Source organism: Labeo rohita, chromosome 7 (assembly GCF_022985175.1).
Source record: "Labeo rohita strain BAU-BD-2019 chromosome 7, IGBB_LRoh.1.0, whole genome shotgun sequence".
Lineage (NCBI taxonomy): Eukaryota > Metazoa > Chordata > Actinopteri > Cypriniformes > Cyprinidae > Labeo > Labeo rohita.
Genome location: NC_066875.1, coordinates 36,650,238 through 36,673,103, shown reverse-complemented (window position 1 = coordinate 36,673,103; position 22,866 = coordinate 36,650,238). Strand labels below are relative to the sequence as shown.

At 38.6% G+C, this 22,866-nt stretch overlaps 1 protein-coding gene across 1 annotated transcript; it reads left to right on the top strand.

The window, feature by feature from the left end:
- Nucleotides 1-895: 895 nt before the first annotated feature.
- On the top strand, nucleotides 896-6,587 carry syt4 (synaptotagmin IV). Its single transcript, XM_051114537.1, has 4 exons — nucleotides 896-1,276; nucleotides 1,913-2,775; nucleotides 3,726-3,846; nucleotides 5,473-6,587. Exons 1-4 carry the CDS (start codon nucleotides 1,243-1,245, stop codon nucleotides 5,781-5,783), a joined length of 1,329 nt encoding a protein of 442 aa, XP_050970494.1. The 5' UTR covers nucleotides 896-1,242; the 3' UTR covers nucleotides 5,784-6,587.
- Nucleotides 6,588-22,866: the final 16,279 nt, after the last annotated feature.

Below are 22,866 nucleotides of genomic sequence, written 5' to 3'. Positions count from 1 at the left end.
GGATCATGTGACTGGAGTAATGACGCTAAAAATTCAGGTTCGAAATCACAGGAATAAATTACATTTTAAAATATATTCAAATAAAAACGATTTTAAACAGTAAAAATATTTCAATTTTTTACTGTTTTTGCTGTACTTTGAATGAAATAAAGGCAGGCTTGGTGAGCAGAAGACATTAAAAATCTTACTTCAAAAACTTTTGACTGGTAGTGTACATACTGTATCATTTGAGTTGAGTAACATTTTTGTATAAAACTAAAAGTCATCTTATGCCCTCCACAGGTCTTTTAGATTAATACAATCTTTGTCAATTAAACATAGACTCCCCACTGATTATATTAAATGAAACTTCAAAGTGATAAAGAAAGTGGTCAAGGTGACACCATAAATCAGATTTTCATTGATGAGCATGAATATTCAACAGATGTTAAATGAGGACAGGAACATGTAACCAATGACAAACCTAAAAAATAAGGACCTAATAGGGATCAGACTACACACATTTCTGCCAAGAGAACAAAATATAAACAAGTCCACAATCAGTTTTATATGTGCGCAATCAGAGATGTGTAGGTCGTATTAGGCTAATGATATTTATTGAGAAAGACTGCTTTATTATGTTATTATAATCAAATGTCATTTCCAGGAAACATAAAAGCTATTAGTTTATTGATTACTCATTGCATACAGTGTGATGGGCCTGTGCTTTGTGAATTGGTGTGCACTTTAACAATTGAAATTAAGTGTCATCAGCTCAGTCCTGCCCGTTAATAGAACCACAACAAAGACCATTTCACCTAGACCTCTTCAGATACGTTTGAAGGCACATAGACGCCATAAACCCTGGGCAATCACAATGATTAACAGGCCTGTGTTTGGTATCAGTGCGCAGGGCAGTGATTTCAGGCACTGCGTTCGTCAGAACTGCGTCAGAAGCGATGAACTCACTGGAGGGGAGGGGATTGGAGAGGCGTCGCTTGTCAGGCAGACTCATAGCGCAGCGAGTATCAGCACTGGGCGGGTGTGAGGTAACCTCTGGAAAAGGGGGAAAATCTCGCTTTTTCTTGCTTATTGTGGAACAACAATAAACAGGCGTAAATTTTTAATCTACTACAACCGTTAAATTATTTAATCTCGTGTCCCTCTCCGCCTGAAGCGAAAGACTGGCGAGGTGAAGAATCGTGAGAGGCAGCGCGAACTGAAAGCATCTTTTCAGGACCTTGGACAGAGAGCGCGAACACAATGGCACCAGTGACGACAGAAGAAGCACATTTTGGTGAGTAAATTGTTGTTATTTATCATTTTTGGTGAACAGGTCGTATTTGCCTATGGTTAAAGAATTGTTAGATTTTTGGAAACGTGGCTCGGTAACAGTAACGCATCTTTTCCCTCATATGCGCACACATCATAGAGAGGCGCGTGCTCTATTAGAAGCCTATGACATCACTCGTTTATGAAAATGTTTGAAACGCGTTGAGATGTTTGTCAGAAGCTTTCAGTGATAACGTATGAGTCACGGAAGTGTACGTGATTTGTTTTCAAGGAGAAAGACAAAAGGCTGACAGAGCATCTTAGTTAATTCACTGGAGAGGTGCTGCACCCATGATGAAAACGGAAATTTCCAGATTCACAGACACTAGCTTGTCAGGGTTTTGTAGCTAAATCGAAATGAACAGTTCTTAGTAAACAGTATCATAGTAATCTCAGGCATGATTTAAGAGACTGAGACTGTTCACTGAGGAAAAAGTGCCATTATTTTTCTTCTTCTGGGTGTTACTGTTTCTGTTAAACATCAACACCTCAGTGTTTGTGCTGGATCCAATGCAAATAACTTTATATAAGTCTACATACATATATAAAATAAATAAATAAAGTATTGGTATTTTTTCTCAATTTCCTCTTTTATACATAGCGGAGATTCCTGTGAGCGTGGCAGTGGTGAGTGTGTTTGGCCTGGTCTTCAGCGTCTCCATCTTTGCATGGATTTGCTGTCAGCGCAAAGCCAACAAGGCTAGCAACAAGACCCCACCCTATAAGTTTGTTCACATGCTGAAGGGAGTCGACATCTATCCTGAGAGCCTGAGTGGAAAAAAGAAGTTTGGAGGAGAAAAAACACCAGAAGCTCATGGAAAACAGACCCTCAGTCCCACCGGTGGGCGGCCCGAGCTTCATCTGGACTTGGAGAAACGAGATCTTAATGGGAACTTCACTTCCAAGCCACCAACCCTCCAACTGAAGGTGCGCAGCTCCCCAGATCTGGACATCCCGTCTCTTCAAGGAGGCTTCGGGTCGGGTGGCAATCAGGAGGCTGGTACGCCAGAAAGCATTCTGTCCAGTCAGACACCAACACCGGCTGTGGAGAAATCTCAGGACAAACAGGGTGGCCTGGGGACACTCCACTTTTCGGTTGAGTACAACTTTGAGAAGAAGGCTTTCATGGTTCACATCAAGGAGGCGCATGGATTGTCTCCCACGGATGAGCAGTCGTTGACCTCTGACCCCTATATCAAGCTGACCTTGCTGCCTGAGAAGAAGCACAAGGTGAAGACACGAGTTTTGAGGAAGACTCTGGACCCAGCCTTCGACGAGACCTTCAGCTTCTATGGAATCCCATATGCACGCGTTTCCCAGCTGGCTTTGCACTTCATGGTGCTGAGCTTCGACCGCTTTTCACGTGATGAAGTCATTGGAGAGACCCTTGTTCCTCTGGCTGACATTGACCTGTCCGAGGGACGCGTCCTCATGAGCCGGGACATTATTAAAAGAAATGTCAGGGTAAGAATAACTTGAATTATATTTCTTTTGATGTGTATATATATATAGCTGAGTATAATATGAAAGCATATGCTTGTAGCTGTGGAAGTGGAGACAGAATTTGGTTATTTTAAGGTGTTTACATACCCGTTCCAGCTCATCCGACATTAGAGACTGTCAGTAGTTGGTCTTGCTTACTGCGGACAGTCAATGACACACCCAAGTCTGGGAGGAGAAACAATTAATGATGTCTGTTTGTCCATTGGGTCAATAAATAATCTTTGCCATCCATGTGGCAGGTTGTACATTTTTAATTGACCTACTAATGGACCAGGCATGACTCAGTTTTTTGAGCTTCAAAAACTGACTCAATGTATTTATGCTGAGCTGACCTGTCTACACCAATTTTGTTGTCAAATTTAATGCACTCCTAAATGCATAAAAAGCATTGTTGAGGACGAAAAGTCCACATACCTTATTTAAATAATAGTGAATGGGGCAAAAGTCATAATCTTTGACAAAATCTTGTTTTGGCAACACGATTTCACTGTTGTGCACATAAGAATTCACTCCATTTGAGCTGAAAGGAAAGCTATTATCTTTCATCGGTGACTGTGGCTGCATATAGTTAAACACACATAATTATGCCTCATCGGTTGAGAGACATTCCAAGTCATCGCCGTGGCAGCAGCAGAACCCTGCTGATGTGTTGCCAAGGCAACATGCTGCCGTGTTCACACATAATTGGAGTCATACATTGGTGTTGTGCCAAGGGAATGATTCACTGTCAGTTTCTCGTAATGTTAACGCACTTATAAGTTGTCTTCTCTAACCTGCCTAGGGCTAGTTGCCTTAATGTGACATTATAAAAGAAAAAAAAAGAAAGTGTTTTGGGCTTTGCGATGCTGCTTGTGTCCAAACCTTGCGAGAAGATATAAACAAATGTCTTTGTTCTTTATCTGTATCTGTAGAGGAGTGCTGGTCGAGGAGAGCTACTTCTGTCCCTGTGTTATCAGTCCACCACCAGTACTCTGACTGTGGTGGTACTGAAAGCCCGCCACCTGCCCAAAGCGGACTCCAACGGACCCTCAGGTGAGGTCAGAGCGTGTGGGTCAGATAGAAGTTGTCTTTAGCCTACTATTAGTATACTGTACTAGGCCAAAGTCCCTTTAGGACAAGTCATTTCCATCTCAAATTCTCCAAAACTGTTCACTAAGTTCATGATTAAATTTCATATTTGAAAACACCAATGAAATTCAACAACAACAGGCTAATAAAACTTATTTCTTACATTCAAATACCGTTAAAAACTTGTTTTTGATGCTAGACCAGCCAATGCACATGTGCAGTCATGAGCACAAGTTTGCGAATGCTGCCTGTTTCTATAGGAACAGGAGCGTCTAATGACAGCTGCAGTGATGCGATGACTACACTAATAAACGATTGGCTCTTTCATTTGTAGGGTGGAGCTTATTCGCCATATTGGGCATTGCACTTTACTCCTATTCATAAGTAATATGAGTCCACAATCTTGTGACTCACAAAAGCAGTCTTAAGTAGCAAGTGTATATTTTTAGTAATATCCAAGACTACATTGTATGGGTCTAAATGATCAATTTTTCTTTTATGCCAAAAATCATTAGGATGCTACATAAAGATGTTCAATGAAGATATTTTTTAAATTTCCTACCATAAGTATATCAAAGCTTAATTTTTGATTAGTAATTTGCATTGCTAAGAACTTAATTTGGACAACTTTAAAGGTGATTTTTTTCAATATTTTGATTTTTTTGCACACTCAGATTCCAGATTTTCAAATAGTTGTATCTCGGTCTAATATTGTCCTATCATAACAAACCCCACATCAATGGAAAGCTTATTTGTATGATGATATATAAAAAAATCAGATACGACCCTTATGACTGGTTTTGTGGTTCAGGGTCACATATATAAAGTCTTTGACTAGGCCCCCTAATGGGCCCCGGGCCCCTGATTGAGAACCACTGATCTAGAACATTTTATGTACATATTATGATGGATGTCCTCTATTAGTACCAGTATAATTTTAGAATCACTGAGGTACTGTTATTGTTTTAATAATATTTTCACTTTGTATGATTGTTATATTTTCATTTACATTTTCATATTTTTATTTTTATTAGTTATTATTTAACGTTTATTTTAGTACAATAAAAAAGGAATGGTTCACCCAAAAATGACAATTTTGCCATCATTTACTCACCATAATTTCATTCCAAACTTGTATGAGTTTCTTCCGTTCCAAGAAACTCATACAAGTTTGGAACGAAATTGGTTGAACATAAAAGAAAATATTTACAAGAATGCTGGGGACCGATGGGGACCAACAACTGTTTGGTTCTTCAAAATTCTTCAAAATATCTTTTTATGTGTTCAACATAAAGAAACCTATACAGGTTTGGAACGACATGAGGGTGAGTAAATAATGGCTAAATGTTCTTTTTTTGGGGTGAACTATTCCTTTAAGTAAAACTAAATGAAAATAAGATGTTTTTAGTTTACTATAATAACCATGATTATTACCTTATTGTATTTCTTAAGCTGCATCATCCATTTACAAAACACTTTGTCTGGCAGAGGTGTGATCTCCCTGTGCGCAATGTATCATTTCCTGTGCATCGACTGCAGTATTGATTTCTGTCTCACTCTGTTTATTTCTCTTTCTCACGTCTTTGTTAGATCCTTACGTGAAGGTGAACCTGTTCCAGGGGAAGAAGCGAGTGTGTAAGAAGAAGACGCACGTGAAAAAGTGCTCCCCCAACCCCGTCTTCAACGAGCTCTTCGTTTTCGACCTGCCCTCGGAAGACGGCCTGCGGGACACCAGCGTGGAGCTTCTCCTGCTGGACTCCGACAGAACGTCCCGTACACCCGTCATTGGCCGGCTCCTCCTCGGCACCTCCTCCCCCGGCACCGCCGGCGAGCACTGGCGCGAGATCTGCGACCACCCGCGGCGACAGATCGCCAAGTGGCACGCGCTGTCCGAAGACTAGCTCTGCCCAGGAACTGACGTGCTTGAGCGGGCAGGATTTGAACTGTGGACTTGTCGCGAGTAATGTCCTCTGTCAATCAACTGATCTCAGTCATACAAGTCATATCATTGGGGTGGGGCTTCTTCTAATGGGGGAGGCGGCAGCTGAACCCAGCCAATTAATGATTCCAAAGACTGTCTCAGATGCCCGATGCCGCTTTTTCTCCATGCTTCATTCGAAATCTGATCGATCACCACTTTGTGCAGTACCGAATGTCATGTTGCTATTGCTGTTCTTCTCTACTCACTGTTAATAATACTCCATTATGCGATACAATTAAAGAAAATCCTGGTAATGTGATGATGATGTAAATTAACTGAATGATCTGTTTATTTTTTAAAAGATGCTTTTATCTTTTGTTTATTCCGATATTCAAATTCATTTATTCTCTTCCTTTTATACTTGATTTCTCGACATTGGTTCGTCGTTGTGTTTTCTGCCTGACGTTTTTGTAAGTTAACATGGTGTGGAAGCAGCCTAAATTAGGCACAAACAAGCAGAGACTGATGTGTTACCGCAGGACGACTGCACGAACTGAACAGGACCGCATGCAGTGCGCGTGTACATGTGTGAATGTGAGCGCGTGCGCGTGTATCCGTGTGTGTATATAAATGTGTATGTGTGTGTTAGTTCAGTTCCAGTGGAGTGCGAGACAGAATGTTGTTCTCTTCACTGTGAGCACAACGGTGGAAGTGATGTATATGTGTATTACTATAAAACATCCAGTTCTGAGAAGGAAATACAGTACGTCTCCTATGTTATTTAGTTCATCTAAATTCATTCCATCTGATGGAGCAATATCATTTTAATGTTGTTTACTGTGATGAGCAGGAAGTCTGAGTCAGTGGTTTTACGTCACAGTCAGATCAATACTAGTGATTAGCATTAGAGAGAAAGGGAGAGATGGTGTAATGTACATATATCTAACGCCCACAAATTTTTCTCAGAAAACAAGCTTCCAATTTATTTATTTCTTTGAAATAAATGAATACTTTTATTCAGCAAGAATGCATTCAATTGATCAAAAGTGGCAGTAAAGAAAGTTCAAAAGGACTGCATTTATTTGAAATAGAAAACTTTTCTAACATTATAAATTAATGTTATAAAAGTTTTCTATTTCAAATAAATGCAGTCCTTTTGAACTTTCTAACCATTGAAGAATCCTTAAAAAGGGTTTATATTAATACTAAGCAGCACAACCTTTTTTTCATTGCACTGATAATAATAAGAAATGCTTCTTGAACACCAAATCAGCATACTTTATTTCTGATGGATCATGTGAAACTGAAGACTGCATCAAAGGCTGCTGAAAATTCAGCTTTGCCATCACAGGAATAAATTACCTCATATATATATATATATGTAATCAAAGGTTGCACTAGACTTTAACATTGTCCGCCATTTTGATAGACAGGGTCGTAAAAATTCTGTCATAATCTATTATTACCAGTCATTTTAATTTTCACATTTTAGTTATAATAACACATTTAATTGCTTCACATTATCATTTTTAATTATGAACCTACAGGGTGACAGCACAGTGTTTAAAAACAACAAAATACACTAGGGCTGGGTAAACAAAACAAAACAAAAAGTCTTGATTTTAATAGATTCTCATTTTAATGAACCAATATCGATTCTTAAAGGGGTCATCGGATGCCCATTCTCCACAAGTTGATGTGACTCTTTAGGGTCTTAATGAAAAGTCTATAATATACTTTGGTATAACTCTCAATGTGTAAAGGTAGTGTAAAACAACACCCTTTTTACCTTGCCAAAATAAGCTCTGCAAAAATCATCCTGTTCTGGTCGAGGTTGCTTTAAATGTTAATGAGCTCTGCTCGCCCCGCCCCTCTCTTCTCTCTGTGGAGTGACAAGCCTGTTTACTTTAGCCACATTTAGCCATGTTTAGCCGCTAAACTCGCTAACTAGCACGTTATTAGGAAAGGTGATCGCAAAGATTGCAAAGAAAAAAAAAAACGTATACATGTTGTGGATCGGGAGGTGCATTCCCTTCACAAACAAACGTAATCCACTGCATCTTCAGCGGCTCAGATGTCAGGAGTAAATGACGACCACTATGTTCATTATTACATCCAGCAACACAACACCTCAATCGCTCAATCTGAGATATTCCGGTCTAATTTACATCCCTGCTCCGGCATCGAAACAATGGAGGTCAGACTGTTACAGCTGATTTAAGGCGGGTCTGAGGTAAGACACCCATGTCAATCAACTATCATTAGGAGCGGCCTCTGTCAGTGTGATTTAGTTGCTGCCTTAGATAACAACTTCCTATGTATGCAATCAACTATCATTAGGAGCGAGAATGAGAATGGCTCAATTTTAAAAAGGTGATATTATTTTTACAGATTAATTAAAAACCACTGCATGGATTTTTATCATTATAGGGTAGATGTGTACTCAAACTGCCAACACACGTTAATGTTCAAACAACATGTAAAAGTTAACTTTGCATCCGATGACCCCTTTAAATCCCAGTCGATCTTTTGGTCTATGCTGTTTTCAGCTGATGAATGAACAGTACACAGTGCGCCTTCCTTCCAATAAATAGCAATAGGCTAGGCTTTGTGTTACTTTTGATACGAAACAAAGTCTCAGATTTCAAATTCTGTCCATTTCATTAGGAAGTTCAAGCAATAAATACTGTTTTAGTGCTCTTTATTGTGGCGTGATAGATTTTTGTAGCTTCTGTGTACTCGCTTGTGCGTAATCAAACACATAGGAAAACATTTGTGACAGTTTTGTTTTTGTTCTGGATCCCCTGCTCTGCTGCCAGACTCTAGTGCACTTGCCACCAACTGGACAGGAGTGGAAGTTATAGTTACAATTTACCCTCAATGTAATCTGTCAAAATGATGGATGGCCTTCAGATTTTTCCATCACTAAAAAAATAATAAATAATCTGTCAATGACAGACAATTTTCAGTTAACGCGGCCTCTTATATATATAGCAGTCTTGGTAAGCCTAAGATATTTAATTTGATGCTAGTGTGTGTTTCCTCCCTCCTTTCTTATTTGAGGGTAGTTAGCAGAGTTACAGTCCATCAGGAAGAACTCTGTCCTCATAAAACCTGTGGGTGGGTTGCCAAGGCTTGGAATATCAAGAGGGCTGAATGTTCTGTTTCACTTGGATCAGTGGCAAAATGAACTAAAGCTCTATTCCTAGCCACCAACGTCAATCCACTAAGTACAACACTGATGTGTCAGTGCTCCGGGTTTCTAAAAACATGTGTTAGTACCAATGTGAACACCCACACTTACCATAAATAATTAACTCGTAAAAGGGTTCACGCAAACTTGTGAGACTCTAGTGTGACAAATCAAAAAAAGCTAAGTGTCAGTCATTCAAAAATGACACACTACTCAAATGAAGAGGCAAACAGGCAGTTTATTAGTTTCATTCAAATTTATCTGTAAGACAAATCGAAAGAACAATTGATCATTAAAAACGACATTAGAAAGCAAAAGAAATGTACAGATATGCACATATGCAGAGGCTTGTGTGAGAGAAAAGTGAGAGGACAGCTAGAGAGAGGGAAACATAAAGTGACAGGAACTGAAATGTGTGTGTGTGCTGACTGTGCATGCAAATGTATAAGATGACGGAGGTTCTGACGTCAGGTAATATACAATGATGCATCAGCTGGCAACTCTCCAGTTTTACATCAGAGAATAGGTCAGCTTTAAGAGCTCTGGGCAATGGTCAAACCACACACACACACCAACCCATCAGACAGACCTGCCTTCACACCTGTCTGCACAAAAAAAAGGAGAGAATAATGTCAAAAGAGAGCTCAGACTTTCATCGGTTTCTGCACACCTGGGAAGCTGATCCTCTCAAGATCTGCTGTGCTGTCTACTGCATACATAGGAAGCTGTTATCTAAGGCAGCAACTAAATCAAAATAGACAGCAACTCACAACTAATTCCAATCGAGTTTGGAATTTGCACATTTTGCCAAGGTAGCAATCCAATACTGAAAGCATAAAAGTACAAAAATAAACAAGTATTAAATAAATTATGCACCAGAATAAGAGAAATCATACAAAATGCATGTTATTTTTTATTTATACTGACCTGAATAAGACATTTCACATAAAAGATGTTTACATAAAGCCAACAAGAGAAAATAATAATTTATAAAAAATGACCTGTTCAAAAGTTTACATACACTTGATTCTTACTGTGTTGTTACCTGAATTAACCCCATTTTTTTTCTTTAGTGATAGTTGTTTATGAGTCCCTTGTTTGTCTTGAACAGTTAAACTGTCTGCTGTTCTTCAGAAAAAACAATCTTCAGGCCCAACAAATTCCTTTGGTTTTTTAGCATTTTTGTGTATTTTAACTCTTTCCAACAATGACTGCATAATTTTGAGATCCATCTTTCACACTGACGACAACTAAGGGACTCATATGCAACTATTACAGAAGGTTCAAACACTCACTGATGCTCCAGAAGGAAACCCAATGCACTGAGAGCTGGGGGGTGAAAACGTATTGAATATGAAAATCAGGGTAAATGTAACTTACTTTGTCTTCTGAGAAACACGCAAGTACCTTCTGTAGCTTCTGAAGGGCTGTACTAAATGAAAAAATATGATATTTAGGCAAAATAAGAAAAATGTTCAGATCTTCATTCTGTTTAAAAGAATGCATCATTTTTCCTTCTGAAGCATCAGAGAGCATTTGAACCTTCTGTAATAGTTGCATATGAGTCCCTCAGTTGTCCTCAGTGTTACAGATGGATCTCAAAATCATACAGTCATTGTTAGAAAGGGTTCAAATCCCCAAAAATGCTGAAAAAACAAAGAATTTGTGGGACTTGAAGGATTTTTCTGAAAAACAATCAGCAGTTTAACTGTTCAGGACAAACAAGGGAGTAATGAACAACTATCACTAAAAAACAAAAACAGTTGTGTATCATTCAGGTAACAACACAGTATTAAGAATGAAGAGTATGCAAACTTTTGAACGGGTCATTTTTATAAATTCAACTATTATTTTCTCTTGTGGACTATATGTAAATGTCTTTTATGTAAAATATCTTATTCAGGTCAGTACTAAATTAAAAATAACATGCATTTTGTATGCAACATGCAATTTAAGTAAAGGGATTGAAGACAGAAAGATTAGATTGGATTGTAACCTCTGAATATTCTAAGGAAGCAACATATTCCTCATATTTCATTAATAAAATTAATAAAATAAAATAAAAAAATCATCAAAGAAATCATCTAAAATGAGTCTATTCACCATTAAGTAGAAATAAAATGGAACTGAAATTTAAAGAAACTCCTAATTGTAACTGTTAACCAGCAGTGTTTGTCAAGACTTTGAATGTTAACCCGTTTGTGTAAAATGAAAGTGTAAAATGTTTTATACGTTTATATGTTAGTGTAGAGGGTTTAAAGAAACTAGAGCAGAGGTGAAACGCAAAAAAAGTTACATCAAATTGTTCTCCTGTAATTCTAATATATCTTTAAAAAAATACATGATACAGAAAATAACAGGATACAGGTTTGTAACATTATGTGAATACATATTGCTGCCGTATTCATTTTGGGTGGATCAATACATTAAATGCTGTCTATGTGGGCAACTCACTGGGTTTTGCAAAAAAGCTAGTGTCTGAAAAGACCAGCCACGTCCACATTAGAGAGCACCTCCTGCAGTCAGACACAAATCCCCACCCTGTCCAGTCCAGCTCTGCGGGAGCTGCAAGATCAAGCTGTGAATCAGCTCTATGTGTGTGTGTGCGTTTGCACGCTGGGATTTTTTATAGTTCTCAGATGTAATGGAAATGCATTTTAAATGCGGTAGTACATCATGAAACGACAAATGAAGGATTGCTGTCTCCTTGCTGAGAAGGAGAGCGAGTGAATGAGGCAAGGAGTTTATTGTCTAAACTGCTACATCTTTGGCAGTACAAAAGAGCTGTCATTTGTCTTGCCAATAAATCTCAAAATAAAACTGGGGACTGGGGAACAAGTGAGAGAGAACATGAAAGAAACAGATGAAAGGATAAAAAGTGCGAATATCATAGGATGGATTTCTGACCGGAGAACAGAACTGAAATGGTCATAAACCCATAGAAAGAAGTAAGGTGGAAATGAAAGAGAGGGAGCGAGATAAAGACAAAGGGAAAGGATTAGAAAGAGATAAAGACAATGGGAGGGAACTGAGTCTGCCGAGCTGTATGTTTGATGGAGGGAGAGATGAGGCACGTGAGGTTGGCTCTCTGACTTTTTGGTATTCAGAGCAGCCGATGACTGTCTCGTCCAAGAAATAAATTATTAAACGGATGAAAATAAGATTAAACCACAGAAAAGAAATAGACCACTGTGATATGGGCCCAGGGCCACACACAGGCAGAGCAGCACCTTGAGTTATTAAATTAAACTCACTGATGACACACTTGTGCGTGTCGGTCGTGTTGCATCTATGTGCTAAATCTACAAGTTTTGGCTGTTCTATTTTTGCCTCGTCAGGCTTGACACCCAAACACCTCCACACACAACACAGAGACTCTCATTCACAGGCGAGTCTCCCCAGAGACTCATCACAAGCTCAGGAGTTTCATTTGAGTAGGACATAAAATACTAATTAAGGCACTGCGTCATCCATTCAGATCTATTATTACCTAAAATGAAATAGGAGAACTGCTCTCAGATCAGCAGAAATGTTACTATGAGTGCGAGAGATCACCTGGAATGAACCAGAGAGCAGAGAGAGACATAAGCCAGAAGCATTATAAAAAGAGCTGGAGGTTTAGTCTTATTTAGTGAGAGATGCAGAGATTTTTTGGTGTATATACAGTGCTGCGTAGTAACTGATTACATTATGTAATCAGATTCCAAAAATGTAGTAGTTGTGCTAAGATTATATTACGTTTTAAAATGCTTGTAATCAGATTACAGTTACTTTTTATGGATTACATCATTACAAATTATTTACACAATTGGTAAATTATTCACAATTATTCTTTTTCTTTTAAATTTTCCTTTCTAAAAAAATTCCACTCTGTGTCGTATTGACTACAACGAGTATTCACAATATCAAATGGGCATGTAAATGTTATGTAAATTAATTTGCAATCCACGCTTCTGATTTTGGGGACCTCTCAGTCAATAAGACTTATAAAATATTTAAAGGTGACAATCGGATCTTTTCCATGTTTAAGTGCTATAATCGGGTCCCTGGTGCATCTACCAACCCAGAAAATGTGAAACCCAGTAACTTTGTTTTGGTAAGCCTTTTTCTTCAAGCATGTGAAAAAACAAGCCACTCAGATTTCATTCCTTTGTGAAGTAGAAGGGGATCTTATTATAATATTACCGCCCCTTAATCTGCACATTCCCACCCACGGCACCACCACTGTGTTTTTACAAGTGACAACGGTGTACCAGTTCTAACACTATGGCGAAAGTTCGAGCAAAGCATGCTAACTGTTCTGTCATTGGCTGCACAGACAACCACAGAACACTATTTAGAGTGCCAGCCTCAGAGGAGACAAGAGAACAGTGGATTTATTGATTTATTTACTGTATATTATGCTGCTGCCACACAGATCTAATATAAACATGCAATTTCTTTCCCAGCTGTTTACCTTCACAGATATATCCAACTGTTTTTGTCACTCCTGTGTGCTTTTAACATAAACTGTGTATTTGACAGTTTAAGCGCAATAAGACATAAAAGAGAAGAGACATTTAGTACTCACATGCCGCGTGACAGCCACTTTCTGTGCATGTGCTTCGAATGTGTGCACTCAGAAAACTGTATATGAAGAGTTCAGATGCAAAAGCCTCTAAATCCATCTGACATATTTCTTTAAAATTAGCATTTCTTTCTGGCTACTTTGTATAGGTTTCTATGTAAGTACTGGTAATTCTGATTGGGCTGAGGCTGGAATTTAGCGAGTTTGAAATAAAAGCATTTGATGGACGTATACTATGTGTCAGGAGCATTCACTCAGTATCATTATCTCATTTTTGACCGAGGTGGCTTTTAGCTGGTTTTGCATTTGAACTCTTCATATCAGAAGTTTAAACTAATATGGTTTAAAACGCATGATTTCAGCATGCTAGACATGATAATCAAAACGAAACAGATGTTTTTTTGGCAGAGCATCTGAGGTATGAGCTGTAGAGATACAGCCCTATTCTTGAAAAGGTGGGCGGGGAGCAGCAGCTCATTTGCATTTAAAGAGACATGCACTAAACTTGTTTCTGCTTCCACTCAAAACAGACATTTTCAACACGATATAATAAATGATCTGTGGGGTATTTTGAGCTGAAACTTAACAGACACATTCTGGGGACACCTGAGACTTATATTACATATTATAAAACAAGATATAACAGGTCACCTTTAATATACTGGCTAAAAATTCCATTTGAAAAAAGAAAACAAACAAGAAATCCTCTATAGTGTTTACATTTAAGTAAGCATTTTCTGTAAGAGCTTTATACTGTTCAGGAAAACTGTTTTTAGAAAGCTGAAGTGCTTTTAAAATGGTTGAAATGGATTGACTGAAAAGTGACACAGTCAAAGTGACAAATTAGATGAATGAAAAAAAAACATGAATGAAAACTGAATGAAACTGATTTGCCATTTTCGGTCTGAATGTCTTTAATTAAAGGTGAATGTGTCCAGATGCATGATGGGCCACTGAAGGAGCAGTATGCTGACTCATACTGCTGAAACTACATGACCTTCAACGGCAATGACAATTAAACAACCACAGAACCTTTTAAAGGGCTCCCATTCTTCTCTCTAACATGCACACACCCCAAAAAATATATAAATAACACCTTTAATTGGAGACCTTTTACAGAGTGTCTGCTTATGAATTCAGTTGCATAAGGTCCTCTGACTGCTACTAAAAGGATGAATCCTTCTAGCTTTTGGCTAGATGACACCCAAACTAATAGCTGTAGCCGCAGATGTAAGAATGACTATTACACATCCCCTAAATCTAAAAAACACAAATCTTTCTGGCTTTTTACATATCCATAAAGATATTAATTATCATGTACATTAAGAGATCTTCCTTGTGCATTGTCGGCTGCTCCACACAGTGTATGTGATTTTAGATTTTACTATCCTGGTGGAAACATTCAAATTTTGACGATCTTGGCAAAACCAAACATGCAACCATGCACACACACAGTGTCATGTCTCAGTGGGAGAAGAATGAATTATGCTGACCCAGTTTCCAGAGATGAACCCATCCCACTCACTGATCATACACTTCAGCACAAATATAATCTAAAATGCTTCATAAGCTCTGTGTGTGTGTCGGATTTGCTATGAAGGAGGTCTATAGCCTGCAGAGAAGCGGAGAGGTATTACAAGGCTTTTTGCTTGAGAGTCTCATTGAATTCGAGACAGAGCTGTTGCACTTGAGAGAGTGTGTGAGTATGAATTACCGAATGCGGCTCAGAAAAGACGCCATTCCACCAAACTGTCAAGGCTAAACTCCTTTGGTTGTTATGGAGACGGAGAGGGTGGATGGATAGAGAGAGGGAGTGAAAAAAGAGGGAGCAGTCGTGACTGGGAGAGAGTGTGCCTGGCGGGCCAAAATCAAACTGGCAGGAGTGTGACATGACAAATTGTTGCTGCGCCCACAAAACGCTGGGAGACATGATGGATGGCACACCAGCACACAAACAGCTGAGCACACACACACATAAAACGGTAAATAAGTCCTGCGATAATGATAGTGTGTGATTTGAATACCAGGCAGCAACGCTTCCGAGGAAAACACATTACCAGTCACTAGAAAAATGAGAGGATGAAGAAACAGAGAGTGAGAGGGCAAATCTATATATTAAACAACATTGCTAAACCACTGAAAAATGTGTTAATGTTTATCTTTTCACTACATTTTTTTCAACTTACTGAATTTCGTTGAAAATTGGACAAACTTTATTCACTAAACCAGCTCTTATGTGTTGTTCTGTAAACCTTAATCCAAATAGATGCTGTATTGAATTTTACTTGGATAAGGGTGTGAGGAATAGACTTCCCTGGTGAAAAACCAGCATATGCTGGTAGGCATGTTTTGATGCTGGGATGCTGGTTAGGTATGTTTTGGTGCTGGTTTAAGGACCAGCTTAAACCAGCATCAAAACATACTTAACCAGCATCCCAGCATCAAAACATACCTACCAGCATATGCTGTTTTTTTCACCAGGGTTACAGTCTTTACAGTGGCATGCAGTGTATTAAGATTCTCATGTAATTTGCAAAACTTACAACTTTGAATTTTAAGGAATTTTTGTTTCATGAACTGAGCAATCAATATGTTGTTAAACAACAGTACAGTCTATCTGGAGTAGACATCACAGTTATATCACTAGCAGCTGTGATGGCAGAAAAACACTGGTAACAAGTGGAGTAAAACTGTTAAAGCTCCACTATTGTTGTGCCTTTGGATGTCAGAATCAGAATGCAAATCATTTTTATAGAATAGTATTGTCAAAGACACCATTTGCAGCTAAATGCAGACGTTTAAATGGCAGACTAATGGATGAAATCTGCTATGATTACTTTTTTATATACATACACTGACCAAAATGATAAACAGAACACTTTTGTTTTTGCCCCCATTTTTCATGAGCTGAACTCAAAGATCTAAGACTTTTTCTATGTATACAAAAGGCCTGTTTCTCTCAAATACTGTTCCCACAAATCTGTGTAAATCTGTGTTAGTGAGCACTTCTCCTTTGCCAAGATAATCCATCTACCTCACAGGTGTGGCAAATCAAGATGCTGATTAGACAGCATGATTATTGCACAGGTGTGCCTTAGGCTGGCCAAAATAAAAGGTCACTCTAAAATGTGCAGTTTAATCACACAGCACAATGCCACAGATGTCGCAAGTTTTGAGGGAGTGTGCAATTGGCATGCTGACTGCAGGAATGTCCACCAGAGCTGTTGCCCATGAATTGAATGTTAATTTCTCTACCATAAACCATCTCCAAAGACGTTTCAGAGAATTTGGCAGTACATCCAACCGGCCTCACAACCGCAGACCACATGTAACTCACACCAGCCCAGGACCTCCACATCCAGCATCTTCACCTCCAAGATCATCTGAGACCAGCCACCTGGACAGCTGCTGCAACAATCAGTTTGCATAACCAAAGAATTTCTGCACAAACTGTCAGAAATGTCTCAGGGAAGCTCATCTGCATGCTTCGGGGTCTCGACCTGACTGCAGTTCGTCGTCATAACCAATTTGATGGCATCTGGCACTTTGGAGAGGTGTTTTCTTCACGGATGAATTCCAGTTTTCACTGTACAGGGCAGATGGCAGACAGCGTGTATGGCATCATGTGGGTGAGTGGTTTGCTGATGTCAATGTTGTGGATTGAGTGGCCCATGGTGGCGGTGGGGTTATGGTATGGGCATTTTGAATGCACAGAGATACTGTGACGAGATCCTGAGGCCCATTGTTGTGCCGTTCATCCACGACCATCACCTCATGTTGCAGCATGATAATGCATGGCCACATGTTGCAAGGATCTGTACACAGTTCTTGGAAGCTGAAAACATCCCAGTTCTTGCATGGCCAGCATACTCACTATGCAAAGGAGATGTGTTGGACTGCATGAGACAAATGGTGGTCACACCAGGTACTGACTGGTTTTTGAACCAAATTTGTCCCCTGCGTTCCAGCCCTAATCCCTTCAAAGGGTTTACCCTTCGAAGCTTCGAAGGATTTAAGGGTGTAGGGGACCAACCAACAGTTTCTTGAAACCCTTCTGCACCATCATCGTGTGCCCATAACAGAGGTGCCGTCATCATGCAAAGAATCTGCGCAAAGGGTCATGGGGTCCCGAACTGTCCATCAGTTGAACCCTTCAAAATCCTTCATTCCAAAGGGCCTTTTGAAATGGCTAGTTTTGAGCACTTCAGTTTGGAATGACACTTCATTTAAGTGATTGTTTTCACTCCGATAATAAAAAATAATAAAAATGAAAAATACATCACGGAGCAAAGAGGAAGCTGACGATGCGCTGAAAGACAAAACAGAACAGGTTACATCTTGTAAGAAACAAAGTCTCAGCTTTCAAATTTTGTCTTTTTTTTTTTTTTAGAAATGTGAACAATAAATACTGTATTGTGGTGGCACATGAACTGATCATCTTTCATATTTACTAGTTAAAGCATAAAATAAACATGACTGACATTAGAAGGTATTTTATTTCAGCCGTAGAAAAGCCATCATCAATACATACCATTTTTCAAATTTAAGTCCACTGAAGTTAATCTACTCTCCTGTCTGGTTTGTTTGTTGGACAAAACGGCAGATTCAGTGATATGACTGGTCAGATCGCCTGTCAATCAAGCTCCCTGCGAAGTGTCAATTAGCTTGTGGTATAAGAAGTGTTCTGAGTTCCCAACCCATTCTGTGAGAAGCACAGCCACATCTACATCTGTGAAAAGTTGTCCTGTTGCCCAGATGAACTAGCAGTGTGAGTCATGGCAGATGCCCCTCTTCTGCATGACTGAATTAAGGGAGATACTACACCCACACACACCCAAATTCTGTCAAAGCTTTTAATGGATGAATTTTTTTTTAGCAGATTATTATTAAACTCTAGTTTAAGAATGTGTTTACCTAAAAGCATTGTAAAGAGAGTCTCAGAGAGCAAATCCACCTTATTCACCTTTTTCTTCAACGCAGAAGAAAGACTATGGGTTCATTCAGTTCATTATCCACAACAAAAAAATAATGAGAAGAATAACCACATGCAGTAAACAGTAAAACTGTTTGCACTACAAACCAGTGTGCTCATAATCAATGCATTAAAATAATATGGTAAGACACACCAATTTGCAATATCAAGCAGCAAAACAAGCTCTTTTAGAGAGCTAAAAATAGCTGGACGTGGATGAAGCTGGAAGCCAGACCCATAAAATGCACTCGTATGGGAAGAAAAAGGTGGATGAGTAATAATAGTCTAATGCTGCCTGCACACCAAACACGAATCAAATATACTCAACCGCGTTATCTTTTTCGTGTCATTTGTGCGAATAAAATAATCGCATAATGCTTTCTTCCATTTTCTGATACAAACAAACGTGTCAAATAAGTTCTTCACTGATTGGCTTGCACAACAGCGCATCGTGAACTTTCTGTTCGAAATGAAATTTTTCAACTTGCACGGAGGTTGGAAGTTCGTTTCAACCTCGTTGCCCAATTTGCATCATCTGAATCTGTGTCTGTTTGTGTCTTTGCATTGACTTTGTATGTAATCTATTCACAAAACAAAACCAGACTACATTCGCCCCAACGGAAAGCATATTTACACTGTCTGAATCAATCCCTATCCCCTATCGAGTGCACTACGTGCCATTTACCGTACAGAAAATAGAATTTCTGTGAACAAGTGACCGATTTCAGCTGCAGCTTCAGTGTGTAGGGGGCGGGACGTTTCGGATTCTAGAGAGCATTTTATTGGATAAAAAGTTTGATAAGAAGCTGAGGTGCAGGGTGATGTCATCAAAATCGTTGATTCATATTAGCGGACATTATAGACTGTCAGTTTTGAATGCTTATATCTTCTAAATGTGAATTTTGTCATTGGTTTGAAACACACTACAATACAGATAACCTTAAGGCTAACATATTCATACTAAAAGCCAAAAAACTTTCATTTTTATTTCATGGGGACCTTAAATTTGCTTTTGGTGTGCACACACGATAATAGTTTGGTCCACCTTGTAGTTTATTCTGGCCTTTTACACATGAAAGAAATCTGAAAGATCTAAATTTCATTTGTTTTGTTTTTATCTGACATTTAGAGACGTGTAAATCTAGAATAGATGATTTCACAATACCAGTCTGTGCACTCGGACTCCCTGAAGCTGCTTATGTGTGCAATCTGCATCAAATGACCAGTGAATCCACTGCAGTCAGTCCGGGGGATGTGTCGTCTGAGGTTAGGACTAATAGAAACTGTCTTCATTTATAACAGTCCTGTGAAGAAAAGTAGGTAAAGAGAGATTGGGGGATGCAGGAAAGTTCAGCAGGGTTTAAACTGTTTTCTCAGAACAATTTATGTCCTCTCACACTGTTTCACTCTCTTTCTATCCATATCCATATCTCATTTCCGCTCTCTCCTCCTAAACTCATCTATTCCCTGTGGTCAACTGAAGACTTGCTATGAACAGCCATTAGTCAGCTCAGTGGCTGTGGCATACATTCTTTAAACTACTCTCTCTCTCTCACACACACACACACACATGCTCTCTCTCTCTGCAAACATTAGTCTCTCTCTGCTGCCGAAAACTGAACCAGATCATATATCCTCTATCGATCAGCCTCAGATCTAATCGGGCCAGCCCAACCTCTCTCCTTTATCTCCTCCTTGTACTTTGTGGAACCTAATTTGTGCTTGCTGCTTCTAGCAAGACTGACCTTTAAAAGGACACAAAGAGTGGTGGTGGAGCTAAATGGCCAAACTCAAACAACTCACAAAACTGGTCTAGAATCTGCCTTCCATATTAAAACTTTGTAAAAACTTTGAACAACAACAAAAAAAGAGTTAAAGTCATGTTGTTGAACGAATAAATAATTTATAAATAATTTACCCTGCGGAAACAAACTGCAAGTACATCATAAGAAATTATATAGTAGCCTATATCATATAGAAATATATAACCTTTCAATGTGGGATTATATAAATTGAGTACAGGTATAAGTAACAAGCACACTGATTCTCGGAAAAGGAATATTAATAGTGTCTTAGAGAAGCACACAATGCAAAAAAAACATTTGCTTAACCGTTTCCATAAAACATAACCAGACTCTTACAGCTCTCAATGTCATTTATCTGGGTTTGTCAGTGTAACCTTTAAGGTGTGTTGCTTATTCAATCAGTGACATTGAGGAATAGTGTGTGTGTATATGTGTGTGTGGATGTGCACATGTATATGCTAAAAAGCAGCAGTCTTATAAAACATGGCAACTGCTTAGTGTTTTCCAGCTCACCAACACCACCTACACTCCTCTATACAAGCATACACAAACACACATAGAGGGATGAACAATATCTCATATCTCATATCTCATATGCAGAGATGTTTAATGCTTCTCCTTATTATTAAATCCAAAACGCTCCACAGCACTACAGAAAATCATCTAGAATGGATCACGTTTTTCCAAACTGGGGGTTTGTGAATTAATGGAAAGCAAAGAACTAATTAAATATAAAATGTAAAATTAAAATAAATATTTATTAAAATTGTTTTAATTAAGTTTGGGAATCCTTAGATTAGATTGTATAGTTGGCCTTTAAAAGGCACCTATTATGAAAAATTCACTTTTACATGTTGTTTAAACATAAATGTTTGTTTGTTAGCGGTGTCTGTACAAATCACCCCGTAATGATAAAAATCCAGCCGCTCATTTTTTTAAATCCCCATAAATCATAAGCAGTGTCTCAGAGCAAGCAGAATCTGTAAAAGGTGGCGTCACATTTTATAAGCTGCACCCACAACTGTTGGCGGACACTGCTGTATTTCAGAGACCCGCCCTCAGTAAACCGCACACAATCCACCATGTTTGTCTTCAGCATTTAAAAGTATCATTCAAGTAAGAAATGTCTTCTTATTAGAGCTACAGAAGTTCTTCAGTCCAGAAGAGTGAGTGATTTTCGGTTTTATTGTATTGTTTGGGTCATACTAACAGCATAGACAGCAGTATTGGTACTAACGCTGCAGTCACTTGATACACAGATCTAATATAAACATGCAATTTCTTTCCCAGCTGTTTACCTTCACAGACATAACTAACTGTTTTTGTAATAAAAATGCATGTGTTTTTAATAAACTAGTGTGTATTTGACAGTTTAAGCGCAATAAGACATGAAAAAGAACTTAGAAGTTCTAATTGATATGGCTTTAAAACGCATGATTTCGGCCCAATAGACATGATAATCAAAATCAAACAGATGCTTTTTGGCAGAGTATCTGAGCTATGAGCTGTAAAGGCACAGCCTGTTTTCAAACAGGGGGTGGGGAGCAGCAGCTCATTTGCATTTAAAGGGACATGCAGGAAACAGCGTGTTTCTGCTTCAAATTATAATAAAAGATCTGTGTGGTATTTTACCCCATCTAAAAACAACATTCTGAGGACACCTGAGACTAATATAATGGCTTGTAAAAAGGCCATAATAGGTGAAAAAAAAAATAATAGGTGACCTTTAAAATGTCACATACTGGGTACAACAGGGCTAACAGCGCCCCGGGGTAAAAGGCGCCTTTGATATTATTTTTCTCTAAACCACTAGATGGCAGAAAAAAGTGGCATAGCACTTTCCAAACATCCGCTTTTCAAGATACATGTGCAAATTTGTCCGATCCTTGACACGATCACGGACAGCAGCACAAAGTATATTGAGACAAATGTCTCAGTAGTAAAACAGCAGTTTTAAAGTAATGAAAGAATATGTAAAAGTATGATATTTGGGGTAAAAAGTGCCCCTGCTGTTGTGGCTAAAAGGCACAATAATAAACATGATAGTTATTAGAAGGCTGACTTTTCCATTTGTTGACATGACATTGTTAGATTCAGATGTTGGATAAAATATCATTTGTTGTTACTTCTGTAAATCAGTGCTTTCAGAATCTTTACATTTTAAAATGATTTTGTTTCTGTATTTTAAAATATATGTTTTATATTAACATTTTAATGACAGTATATTTATTGAACAAAAATTAATTCATGTATTTATCAAAATAAGCAGAAAATTGTACAAACTTTTTTAAAGTGATTGTTTTAAACAAGTATTAACTTAGACATTAATAAAAAAAAAGTAATTGTATCAATGCTGTGTGCCTTTTGCCCCATGCTGGTGAGCCTTTTACCCCGTGTGTGGGGTAAAAGGCCCCTTTTGCCACCTCATATTGTCATGATCGGGGCTGTGGGTCTTCCCTCAGCCTCTCGAGGTCGCTGTTCCCCTTGCACTGCACTCCCCTGATTGTTCACGTCTGTCTTGTCATT